Source organism: Pteropus vampyrus, unplaced genomic scaffold (assembly GCF_000151845.1).
Source record: "Pteropus vampyrus isolate Shadow unplaced genomic scaffold, Pvam_2.0 Scaffold178, whole genome shotgun sequence".
NCBI lineage: Eukaryota > Metazoa > Chordata > Mammalia > Chiroptera > Pteropodidae > Pteropus > Pteropus vampyrus.
In genome coordinates, this window is record NW_011888959.1 from 1,425,336 (window position 1) to 1,437,716 (window position 12,381).

The window sequence follows — 12,381 nt, forward strand, 5'->3', positions numbered from 1 at the left end:
GTCACAGATGGTGGAAGCGGCATTCTGGCCGGTTTCCCACGCCCCAGGCTCTGCGCACCTTCTCAACAGTGTCCTCTCCCAGCGGGGATCGGGGGGGGGGCGCTGGAAACAGGGCTGAGCCTGACCGAGCCCCCCAACCGCAGCACGGCCCACGTGGGGTGTGCGGGGAGCTCTGCGCAGGGGTCAGGAGGCCCCGTTTCACTCGTTCACTCAACGGATGCCGCGTGGAGCCTACAGGAGCGACGCTGAGTCCGGTGGCACTGACCCCGCAGCAGGCGTGGCTCTCCCCAGAGCCGTGCGCTCCAGGCAGACCCCACCTCTGCTCCAGATCCCAAGGGAGGCAACGAGCTGTCCTGACCGGTACCTACGAGACCCAAGGACGACTCCGGAGTCAGGCCAGGTTCCCCAGCTCGCTGACACTTGCTGTTTCTGCAGCCTCGGGGTGCTGGGTCACCCCATTTTTACAAAGAAGGAAACCACCTACTTGCCAGAGGTGGGTCTCGATCTCAAAGTTTGAGACAAGCCTCAGAAAAAAAAAGCCACAGCCAGGTACACTGCCCTCCTGGACCTGTTTTCTTACCTGCACGTGAGCACAGGGGTGGAACAGGAGGTGGCACACATCCAAGTCTCGCTTGGACCTGACATCTGGGGCTTCCTTGCATCCTTGGGGACCCATGCGTGTTGGGACCTCTGTGGGGTCTCTGGAACTCCACCAGCTGATTCTGCAGGGAGGTGTACCTGTAAGAGTGGGGTGACAACGGAGGGGCCCCGGGGAGTCAGGCGCTGCCAGATCTGCCCTGCAGAGATCAGCTGGCTGGGCTGAGACTGAGCACTGGCTCTTGCTCACCAGCCACTCCGACTGGATTTGCACACAATCAAGTGGCAAATGCAGCCTTCCAGCTCGCCCGAACCCGCCCAAACCCACAGGGCAGCAAAAGACGGGTCAGCCTGGGGCCCGGGTGCTCAGATCCCCACTGATCCTTGGGCCTTCTGACAGAGCAGGCGGCAGTCTCCCTGAGCCACGGGCCGTGGGGACTGCTGCTGACTGAAAGCACCCATTTTGCAGGTGACGACGGAACCAAAGCGGAGACGCCAGGTGGGTGCAGGAAATAGAAGTCCAATTTGTCCAATAACTTCCCAATTTAAAAAAAAAAATTTGTGGAACTATCCCTAGGGGACACATCGCGGGGAGGCACCAGGAACTGGCGGTCACTGAGTGCAAGTGGACCCGCGGCTGGTACACACAGAGCCTCAGAGCCGGCCCCAGGCACCGACCCTCTGGCTCAAGGGTCCAGAGACTTTCATCCCGGCCACGGCGACGACAGACATTTTGTTCAGCTCGTCCGATGGGAAAGGCCCTTTGTTTATTTTCTCCTCTCCTCAAACAATAGATAAACTAGTAATTCGCCTTTTAATGAAACTCTGCACGGAGCAGACCAGGGTCACCCTCTCTGGGTGTAAAATGAGTTTGGAACATGCATGCTGCTGAATGCCTGGTACCCTGGGCTGACACTATGTCTCCTGCATAATTCTCAAGTGGCCGCTAATGTACCTAACGTTTCTTGCTTCTAGGAGCAGCGACCTGGGAGACTTGAGGAGGGAGAGCAGGGCTGTGCTTGTTCATGCCGTGGTGTGGGGATGATTACGTTGGAGCTATTAAGTAAAGCTAATGTTGCCTCCCCCCCCCCACAAACACATTTAATATATTCCAAAGACGTGTGGATGCATTAACAGCAATTTTCATCTCCAAATGTCCCCATTTAGTTAGTTCCATGCATAAAATATTAGCTGTGACACCACGCTCCAGCCTGTTGCAGATGGAGTTTCCCCAGAGCACAGAGCTCTGAGTGCTATAGAATTTACTAGAAGGCTGGGGTGGAGGCGGGGGTTCAGTTGGTTGTCTGCAGAGTTATATCGGGGCTCGTCACTCCTTTTGCGGCCCTAGGGGACCCCTGGAAAGTGGAGAGGAGCCCAGACCCAGCTGACCTGCTCCTGTTGCAGCAAATCTCAGACTCTCGAATGACATCCTGGAAGGGGCAGAAAAAGCAGATAATCAAACAGCTTTCAACAAACATGAAGAATTTCTAAAAACCAATTACCATATTCATGTGCTGCTCACCGCATCTTCTGGAGTGCCTCCTTTGTGCCGGCTCTTTCCTGGGGATTAACTTCATAAAGTCCCTGCGTCTGCTAGTCAGTCAATAAACATTCACAGTTCCTCCGCTGTGGGCCCGGCCTGCGTCCTAGGGCTGGAGACACAGCAGAGAACAAGCCGGAAGAAAACGCTGCGCTGAGAAATCTCACAGTCGTGCTGGGAAGGGGAGAAAGGAGACATTTATGGCGGGGACTTCTGGGTAGCACTAAGCCAGGAAGATGGGAATGGGCGGCTGACAGAGGTAACTGGGGAGAGGCGAGTGAGGCTGGGCGATCAGGGACAGCCCTGCTGAGCGACAGACAGCTCATCCTGCCAGAACCTGGGAGTCCAGCTCTAGAAAGGGGGCAGCCACTAGTGGGGAGCAGGAAAGTGAGCGAGAGACTGTGCTGAGCGCCCCGAGGGGCATTGCAGGGAGCGGGCAGGCGAAGGGAGGGACACTCGGCCCCTGGACGGGAGGAGGCTGAGGACAGGCTGCAGAGGCCAACGCCCCGGACTCAGCTCCTGAAGGAGATGGACAGCCCTAAACGGAGGGCACACTGTGAACCATCAGAGAGGTCGCAGGAACGGGCTGGCCAGGCCGGGGCCTTGGAACACGTTACTCTGCTGGAACTGAGCGTGGGGATGGGGCTACCACAGGGGGGCCCCGGGCAGTGCAGGGAGAGCCAGATGTCCCTCGGAACGTTCTCCCTGACAGGAGGAGGGGCAGGCACGAGCCCAGGCCCAAGGAGGGGTCCCACGGGGGAAGCCCACAGGGAGTGCCAGCCCCACCCAGAGGGGGCTTCCCGAGACCATGAACGAATGCCAAACGCCTCGGTCGTCCCTTGGAGATGCTCTTGGACGTCACCTTCCCAGTGGCCCCAGACCCTTCCCAGGCAGCCCTGCCGTGGTCTGGGCAGGGCCGGGAGAGGGCAGGTGTCCCGCTCCGAGGGAACGGCCGGGAGCGCGGACGTCGGGGACCGCTGACTCTGCAACCGGGGAGGCTGCTCCGTGCTGCTTCGGAGGCCCTCTGGGACGCACGGAGCTGGAAAATGAATAGGCCGGGCGGCCCAGGTCCCACACCAAGTTCTCGGGTCAACCAACACAGGCTTCTGCCGCCAGCGGTCAGCACCTGCAGCGGAGGGCGTCCACGGCGGGATTGGATACCGGGAAGAGGTTGACTGTATAATATTCATCATATAGAAAGTGAACACCTCACAGGCAACCTGTTTCAGGTACCACGGAGCAGGGTGAACTCCAGAAGGAGGCTTCTTCCTCACAGACGGCCTGCAACCCACCCGCCCGCCCCAGGGCCATGGGACACAGTCGCACATGCTGGGCCCTCCGCAGGCCGGCGGGCGTGCAGGACGCATGCGAGGCGGGAGCTGGTACTGAAGAGAGATCGACCGTGTATTGTGCGTCATAATGGATGCGAACGCCCACGGGCAACCTCTCCTCAGGTAGCACACAGAGCAGCGTGCACAGCAAGCAGCCCTCGGGGTTTCCCTGCCGTGGGGTCTCCCAGGCACTGGGGTGAGAGGGGAAGCAGCCGGGACACCCCTCCCAAGAGCAGGCCATGCACATGGTCCCCCTGGAAGGACACCCTGGCGAGGGGCAGGTGCCCGCTCCAACAGGGAGGCCCCCAGGGAGCCCTGTAACTAATGGCATTGGGCGTGGAAAACAGACTGCACACGCATCATTAGGCACACATCAAGCGAACGCTTCACGATCAGCCTCCCCAGCGCAAGCCCCGCTTCCCCAAGGTCAAGGAGCCCTCCAGGAAGCTCCGCCGGGACGGTTTAGGTGCTGCGAGTCAGTGGAGAGGATGAGGGATGTCATGCTCGGAGCCCATGCACTCACATACCCTGGAGGTGGCCAGCCTCAGGCCCGGCTGCACGTGAGTCGTGGGCGGTACCGAAAACAGGCCATCTGTGTTATATTCGTCATTAATAAAGCGAACTCATCACAGACAACCTCTCCTCAAGTACCCAAAGTGACGCCGACTCAGGGACTGTGGCCGCTGCAGCAACGACGGTCACCTCCCGGAACGGTCCTGAGGGCGGATCAGACAGCACAGGTGAGAGGGCACAGGACAGGCAGTCGGGCCCTGCCCCACCCGGCCTCCGCGAGAGGCCTCCCTCTCTACCTGCTGGGGCAGTGACACGGAAGGTCCCACCCCTCTCCCGCCCCCGCAAGGCCTTCATCTCCAAGAGGTCCTCCAAGGTGAGATGTGATACTGAGAAAAGATCAACCATGTATTATTCGAAGTCAATAAAGCGAATATAACACGGTCGATCTCCCTTCAAGTACCAGGACAGGTGCTGAGCGGAGGGGCAGCGGCTCTGCCCGGCCCGCGGCCCGCAGGCTGCAGTGGATACGGACGGCTAGTGGACCAGGTGAAGTACATTAGAAACAATTACTTTCCAACTGGTCGACCACCCATCCTGTACCCCAGAGCGGCGCCGACACCGACCGACGTTCTTCCCCGAAGACGCCTCTCTGGTGCAATTTGATACCGAAAAGGGGTTCACCGAGCAACATTCGTCGTCCAGATGCAAAGTTGCTCGGGTAACCTCTCCCCGAGTACCATGGAGAGGCTCAGACGCTTGGACTAAGACGGATGCTTCAAAGTGGCTGTGCTTCCAGAAGATTCTCCCCCACCCCCAGGAGTAGCTTGAGCACTGGGCATTCGCGGACTGGAACCCCGCCCTCTACGAGGATCCCCAAAGCCAAAGCCGACGTTCTATCGTCTCCCCGGAAAGAGGCGAAGGTAGAGGCCCTTTCCCGGAAGTGACGCAGGAGGCCTAGGCGGGACCCGGAAGTGAAGCCGGAGACCGAAGCAGAACCCGGAAGTGACGCAGGAGACCCAGGCGGGACCCGGAAGTGACGCAGGAGACCCAGGCGGGACTCCCGCTGAAAAGCGGTGCCCGGACGGACGCCCGCAGGACGGAGGGAGGGGTCCTCTCTGCCCAACTCTCCCCCAAAGGCTAGCGAGGGGGTCGGATCCTGCTCGTGCCCAGCTCGTCAGGGGCGACTCCAGGGCCCCCACCCGGCTCAGAGCCCCCGCCCGGGACGCTAACATCGGGAGCCGCGCTCCGCGCCGTGCGGCCCTCACGCTTGCAGCCCCACAGGCGTCGCCACCCCGGAATCGTTCAAAGGGTCTTTTAACACAAAAACGGGTTGACCCTTTGATTAGCTTCATAAACAAAGCGACCGAAACACCGAAAACGAAGGGGGAGAGAAGAGAAAGCGAAAAGGCGAGGGAACTTCAGATGACCTCCCTTCGAAAAACGGCATAGCAGCCGCGATACCAGAAGCCCAGCCTTCCCCAGAGTTGACATCGCGACCGCCATGTGCCCCAAATAACGGAGTGGCCAGCGAGGGTCGGAGAGCAGACGGTGTGTGCCACAAGCAGAGTCGGGATTCTGCGCCCACCTCCCACTCTGCGAACTTTGCAGTGGGACCGACGGCAGAACCCCTTCCCTGACGTGGGCGTGAGCTCAGAACGCTCTCCAGGTCTTCGGTGTGACTGCAGCTGCAGCGAGAGGCCAGCCTCCTCCGGTCGGGGCTCCAGAAGGAAAACAGCCCCATGCCCCGACTCCACCTCCTACCACTCTCCCCAACCCCCCCACCCCACCCACCCTCCTCATCGGGAACCGCGGACACTGACCTGCAGCGCAGGCTCTCTCCCCAAGCTGGCATCGCCTCCAGACGCAGCTCCCGACTACGGGCTGGACAGCACTGGCTAGTGGACCAGATGACATACACCGTCAATACACTCAGGGTGTGTCCTGGGGGCTGCCCCCATGCACCTACCCTGGGAGGCTCCGCCTGCTGGCCCCCTCCTGGGGGTGCATGGCTTCTGAAGTCCCTGAGGCAGGGGTGGGTCTGGGAAGAGATCTGCCATGCGGTGTTCATGCCAGCAAAAGACAAGCTCTTTTCACATCCCACCCAGTGGTTTTGATCCCAGAAGCACCGACTCCAGGGTCACCTCCCAAACAAAGCTCAGCCTCTATGACCAAGTGACATTCGGCACCAATTTGGAACATGTCCCTGGGGTCGGCATGATTCCTGAGACGTGCCAACACTGGGGCCTAAGGAAGGGTGACAGCTGGGACTGTCCCAGCCTTCCTGTGTTTTCACAGCAGTCCTGGATGCCCAGATCCCACTGACCAAGGCACTCTGTCTCACTGTGCAGTCAGCATGTCACCCAGAACCCCGCAAGGGGATGGAGGGACACTAAGAGGGAGCAGACAAGTCACGCACACCTCCAAGAGGGCACACGTTCTGGCTCGACACGTGCCTACTTTACCAGTGTGTCACCCCTGAGGTCAGCACGCCCATGCCAAAGCACTTTGGGAAGATTTTGGGTAGAAAGTAAAGTCGGCTGCATAAAGACACTGTGCTCTGACCACACGTTCCTGTTGACCCCACTGACAACCCTCCAAACACATATGACTTCAACCATCTTAATGAGAACGGTGCCAACGTCGACTTTCATAAAAATGTGTTTTTCAGAGTGAATTCCATTAAACTAACCCCGTTCCCTGCTTAGCTTTCCTGACTGTGCTGTTGAGCTGTTTTCATTTCTTTTATTTCCCTTGTTATTTTCCCCAAATCATTTTCATTAGGATCATTTCTTCTCCATTTAAAAATTTGAATGCAAATTTGATTCCTCCACGTGCTTTTGTCTACATCAAATAGCGCTGTTCAGGGCCGCTGCCACCAGCCATCCCTCCTGCGGCCGCCATATCTATGGCATTCTATTTCCCCAGGTCAAATGTGGCAGCTGAAATGCTGTCAAGAAAATTGGATTCTTCTGCCAATTTGTAGTCAATTGAACATGTTTTACGCTGTGCATTTCAGTTGTTTTTAAGTTTTATTTTGTGTTGATTATTTTTATCACTATAATTTAATACAAATGAGATGAAATACCCGTAGCTTCTATTCATTTCATAACCCATAGAAAGATGGGGGTGCTGTTTGGCAGGGGATAAGAAGACGATACATCGATAGATATAGATAGATGGATGGATGGATGGATGGATGGATGGATGGATGGATGGATGGACGGACATACAGAAACACAGAGGAAAAAATCAGAGACAGAAAAACACCAGAGGGATTTTGAGAGAGGGAGGGAGAAACAAAGGAGAGAATGAGAAACTGCAGCCTTTAAAACTGTTAAGTGCAAATCCTTATTCACAAGGTCGAAATACCTTCAGAGAGAAAGTGGTAGAGGCAGAATGTCTTTGGGATCAAAGGTCAAAGTGGTGACGTCAAGAGGCTCCCAGGTAATAAGCAGGCTCAGCGCCGAGGCTCTCCTCATGTCCCCAGGTGACCCACATCGTGAATCAAGCTTGTGTCTCTGACCGACTGCTGTTCTTGTCCATCAGAGAGGGCAGACACCCACACCGACAGCGTCCGGTCTCGTCATGGGAAGGTCACGACCCTGAGCTTGCCACTAGGTCCCGGAAGCCATCCCAGCAAAATTTGATACTCAAACAAAAGTTGCCTTTGTGTGATTCAACATAAATAAAGCGAATTCACCAAGGGCGACCTCTGCTCCAGCATCAAACGTCGGCACGGGCAAGAATACCGAGGTGCCTCTTCATCAAAGGTGGCACTGCCTCCAGGGGCTGGCTGTGCACGTCCCTGGGTCGGTGCCGATACCTGTCCCTCCCTCCCTCTCCCTCTCTGTCTCCCCGCTTACCCCCAGCTCTGGAGAGGCTGGCGCTGCATCTCGGGAATGCCCTGCGTGTGAGTGGAATACCGTCTTATCATAAAAGAGGGTCATATGCTACAGCTCAAATGGCACCAGGGCTCGTCCCTTGAGCCGGCTTTGGTCAGGTGTGGGTAGTGGGTGAGCCCATGAGGACAGCGTCACAAGTCAGGTCCATGCTTGGGCCAGTGTGGTCACTTACCCTAGAGAGGCACCGACACCAAGGTCCTACCCGAGGCTGGGTTCTGTTCCAGGCAGACCCTGAGCTGGGATTTGACACAGAGAAGGGACTGGCTGTTAACTGTTCTCCTTAAGTGCTGTCACCACAGAGGGTCCGTCCAGCTCCGAAACCGTGGGGCTCCTGACAAGAAGACCAGCGACTCCTTGTTGGGGTGGGCGGGGCCACGAGGGCAAGTGGACCGTGTCATTGGGAAAGCACGGGGTCCCCACCATCCTCCACTCACTCTTCCTTCTGGGAGGCCTCGAGGAGGGTGTTCGATGAAGACGTGTCAACCTGCCCTTCATTCATTCATTCAACAGCACAGCTACTGTCCAGTAGACAACACAGACCAAGACTCTGCCTTCAGGGAGCTTGCATTCTAGCAGGCAAAGGGACACTAAAGGAAGACCTGATGCAATGACAATAGCAAAATAGTGACCACCATTAGGGCCAACACTCATTAAACTTCACCATGTGCCAGGCGGTGTCTAAACACTTCACATATACACTGAGTTTTCACATATCTCTTATGAGTGGGTTTCAACCCCATTTTACAGATGAATAAACCGAGGCACAGAGAGGAGGCAGATTAAGTAGCTTGCCCGGGGTTACACAGCTAGCAAATATGAGGTAACAATGACAGCTATTAATGATTCTTACATTGCACCAGGAATAAATGAATCATGCCAAGGAAACCTGTCTTCGGACACCTTCCAGTCTCATCGCCAAGGACCCCCAATCACCCCCACCTCCCCAGAGGTGGCTACGCTTCCCCGAGGTCACCCTGAGGATACTTGAGGGGCAGTAACCCATTGCATAAATACAGTGTGTGCCTCCCATCCCAGGCCACTGGCTTGGCGCGGAAGTCCCCTTCCCTAAAATGTGCCTGCAAGATGATTTCTCCTAAAAAGAAGTTTACCAAACATGCTTCGTTCACTAAGGAGTCTGCAAGGAAGGGAAGGTAATTGTGACTAGAAAACCATGGTCTCACCTAAAAAGCCCGCGTCCTTCCCAGGAATCCTGGGCCGGGTGACACCCGTCCCCCAGGAAACCCTTATCGCAGGGTACGTGGTCTGATTCCTTACCGTGGACAGGCGCCGGCGGAAACGCCCCCGGTGACGTGTTCCCAAGAAGAATTTAGTACCGAAAGGAGATTGGCCATGTAATACTCATCATAAATAAAATGAACACACCATGGACAACCTCCATTCGAGTACCGGACTAGGGTGCTGGCTTCCGGCGTGTCCCAGACAGCAGGCCTAAGGACGACGGGATACCGAGAGTGAGGATGCTGGCAACGCACACCGTCAGTAAAACACAGGCTCTGTGGTCCAGCCCCATTCAGGCGCGTCCCCCCGTGAAGTGTGGACCCCAGTGTCCCTCCAAATCAGCGTCCTTTCCAGGACGCCATTCGGGGAGGGTAACGCCTCGACGAATGTGTGCGGAGCGTTCTCTGTTCCAAGTGAAGAGAGAGGCAGGGACGACCTCCCTGTCAGTCATGTCATGGGTCTACAGTGAAACGACCACCGGTGACCCTACAGGGAGACATCACACTGAGGCGAGGGAGCACCGGTGACACATACGCGGGAGACCGTGCGCATGCGCAGCTCAACCATCCATTCACGCGTGCGGATACCAGCTCTAGTTCCTGCAGCTGCCATCGCCCCTCGATACTTTAAGGCCAGATTTGATACTTAAAAAAAGGTCAACCATGTATGATTCATCAAAAAACAAAGTGAACGCATCATGGGAGACCTCTCTTCAAATACCAGCAAGCGGCCCTGGTGAGCGAAGCTCCACTTCTTGCCCGACGCTGGCGCCACCTCCAGGAACCAACTGACCCCTGGATGGGTCACACGAAGAGGGTTAGGGCCAGGCACGCAGCACCAGAAAAGCACGTGCTTTGTGGTCAGCTGTGGCCAGCGGCCCCTCCATTTACCTTGGAGAGAAGCTGACACCAAGGTCCCGCCCTGAAGTGGGACTCGGCCCCAGGAAGCCACCAAGGCAGGATTTGGTACTGAAAGATAAGCACACCGTGTATGATTCATCGCAAATAAAATGAAGGCAACACAAAGAACCTATCTTAGGTACCACAGGTCAGCACAGCCCCGGTGACAGCACCTCTTCTCCAAAGCTGGCCTCCTCTGGAAAGTTCCCTTAAGGACAGAGTGAACACCAAGATTCAGTGGAGACACTGAGACAAAGTCATGTTCGACTGTCCCATTACAGACCCTGCAGCAGCCCAGGCGTCAATACCTTTGCCATGCTTGGCAGGGTATCTAAGACGCACTTCCGGGGGTTTAGCGTGGAGAGGTCACATGCATAAGAACGCATTATTTTGATCACGGCAGGGAACATTCCCTCATTTCACATTAGCATCAAAGCTGACAGCAGTGACCTTCTCTTCCTGTGTCCAGGAAGCCCTCCAAAGGTGGAGTTCACTCTAAAGAGGTTGACTCTGCAAATATCGATTATAAAGAAAATGACAGTGTCAGACGCAAAGCTTATTATCCCGTGGTGTGGTACTGACCTCGCCTCGGCATTGCGGCCTCATCTCCAAAGGTGGCACGGCCTCCAGGAAGTCTCCCTGGGGATAAATCGCACACTTGGGGTTAACATTCAGATCGACCCATGGTCAGCAGATAAATCCCCATTGCTGAAGGTAAATTCATGTACCAAGAAGAAGGTCCTGACTCCACATCCAAGGCAAAGAGGCGTCCGCTGAGGTGGGGGGTGTCACTGAGAAGGGGACCTCCGGACGGGATGCATTTTAAGCAGACAAGTGCAGATGCCGAATGACAAAAGAGAGACTTCCACCGAAAGATGGCAGCATGGGGCCAGATCACAGATTTTTTTCCCTCTTCCAGTATATAATGAAATAATAAATGATCATTTAACCCAAGAAAAGACCAACACGTGGAATAGAAAAGTACTCATCGAAAGACTAGAAGACAGCCTCGAAACAAAGCAATGACCGAGTCTACTAATCAAGAAGGCACGTTATGATTTAGAAAAATTGATAAAGAAAAGTAGTGACTGAGTTAGATCCTGCCCAAGATGTAGCAGAGAACCCTCTCCTCTACAAATGCAGAGAAATGACGGATAAAAGCCAAAACCAATTGGTAAATAAATGTGCAGCCAGAAAAAATAAAGTTGGGTTGGGGGACCCTCGGCTGCTGATAAAGAGATAATTTAAATCAGAGCAACAAGTTTGCAACCTGTCACCAAGAGACCTAAGGGACTCCTCATTGGAGGCTCGAAGGGTCTGAAGTCACAATGCGACTGGAGATGTGGCCTTGGGCCCAAGGGATGTGGGGACCTGGAATGGAAAGGGAGCCACCACACTCTACGGGCCCACGGAAATGACAAGGGAGTCTGTTTCCCTCAGCCTTGGCTTCGGGAAGCATAAGCTCTCCTGGAGGGAACGACACTCCAGGACAATGATGTGGAAGGCTTTATACCAGCCATGAGGTGGGGAATCCTTAAGCCAATGAATGAGTAGGAAAACTGGTCCCAGCTGGTAAAAGTCACTGGGCACCAGGGAGAACCCAACGCGGAACCATAATGTCGAGCTCTTTTGCACAGGGGATAGAACAGAAACGCCTGGTCCCCGCTGATAATGACCCACCATGAAGTTACAAAACCCTGAAGAAAAGCACTGAATCAGCAGACTCAAGAAGAGAAACGGTTGCACCCCTCAACCTGACAAAGTATACAGTAAGCGTCTTTAAAGTGACTAAAAAGACTTAAAAGAATTAGAAATTATACAGTTGAATAGAATAGCATGAAAAAAAAAGAGATGAGTAAGGGTGTACGAGCAATAGTCAGACATTCTTGGAGATGAAAAACCTCACAGAATATGCCTCAAAGTCCTTCAAACAAAGACTCTGAAGATCCACTGGATAACACAGTCCAGAAAAGGAAGAGCTATGTGGAGAAGCCACAACCAAAAAGCTAGCGAAATACTAAATGTCGAAGGCAGAGGAGCGGTGTTTACAAGGTTCTAAGGAAGAAAAAAAAAAAGCAGGCTGAGAACTATGTACCCAGCTAAGCTGTCCCTTGTGTATAAAAGTAAGAGACAGGTATTCTCAAACGCGCAGGGACTGAGGTAGTAGCATCTGTGAGCCAGTCTCAAAGAAACAGTGATAAAATCCATCCACTGAGAGATGAATTAAAATAAAAATCTCAGGAATAGAGAAGGCTTAGTTTAACAGAAAAAAAAACAAAAAACAAAACTGGTGGTGAGTAATGACTTCATTTAAATACAGAACCATGATTAAACACCTGCAAGAATTGTGGTTATGGAAA

General features: G+C 54.7%; 1 protein-coding gene and 1 long non-coding RNA gene across 5 annotated transcripts in view; both read right to left on the reverse strand.

The window, feature by feature from the left end:
• Window positions 1-12,381, reverse strand: part of LOC111746160 — a 36,103-nt gene that overhangs the window by 3,689 nt on the left and 20,033 nt on the right. The window contains exons 3-4 of the long non-coding RNA XR_002782970.1: window positions 5,769-5,776; window positions 4,750-4,754 (exon numbers count right to left, since the gene is read on the reverse strand). This is a non-coding gene — a long non-coding RNA (uncharacterized LOC111746160). The remainder of the gene's footprint in view (window positions 1-4,749; window positions 4,755-5,768; window positions 5,777-12,381) is intronic.
• The window catches only part of LOC111746156, a 17,133-nt gene continuing 4,758 nt past the window's right edge, over window positions 7-12,381 (reverse strand). The window contains exons 2-4 of one of the 4 annotated variants that reach the window (XM_023537115.1): window positions 8,056-10,660; window positions 5,802-5,876; window positions 7-4,184 (exon numbers count right to left, since the gene is read on the reverse strand). In XM_023537115.1, the coding sequence (XP_023392883.1) occupies window positions 2,650-3,555 (906 nt within the window). In that variant the 5' untranslated portion in view covers window positions 3,556-4,184; window positions 5,802-5,876; window positions 8,056-10,660 and the 3' untranslated portion in view covers window positions 7-2,649. Of the gene's footprint in view, window positions 4,936-4,997; window positions 5,719-5,801; window positions 5,877-7,350; window positions 7,812-8,055; window positions 12,276-12,381 lie in introns of those variants that run through there. The other 3 variants (XM_023537114.1, XM_023537117.1, XM_023537116.1) reach the window with 3 other exon arrangements.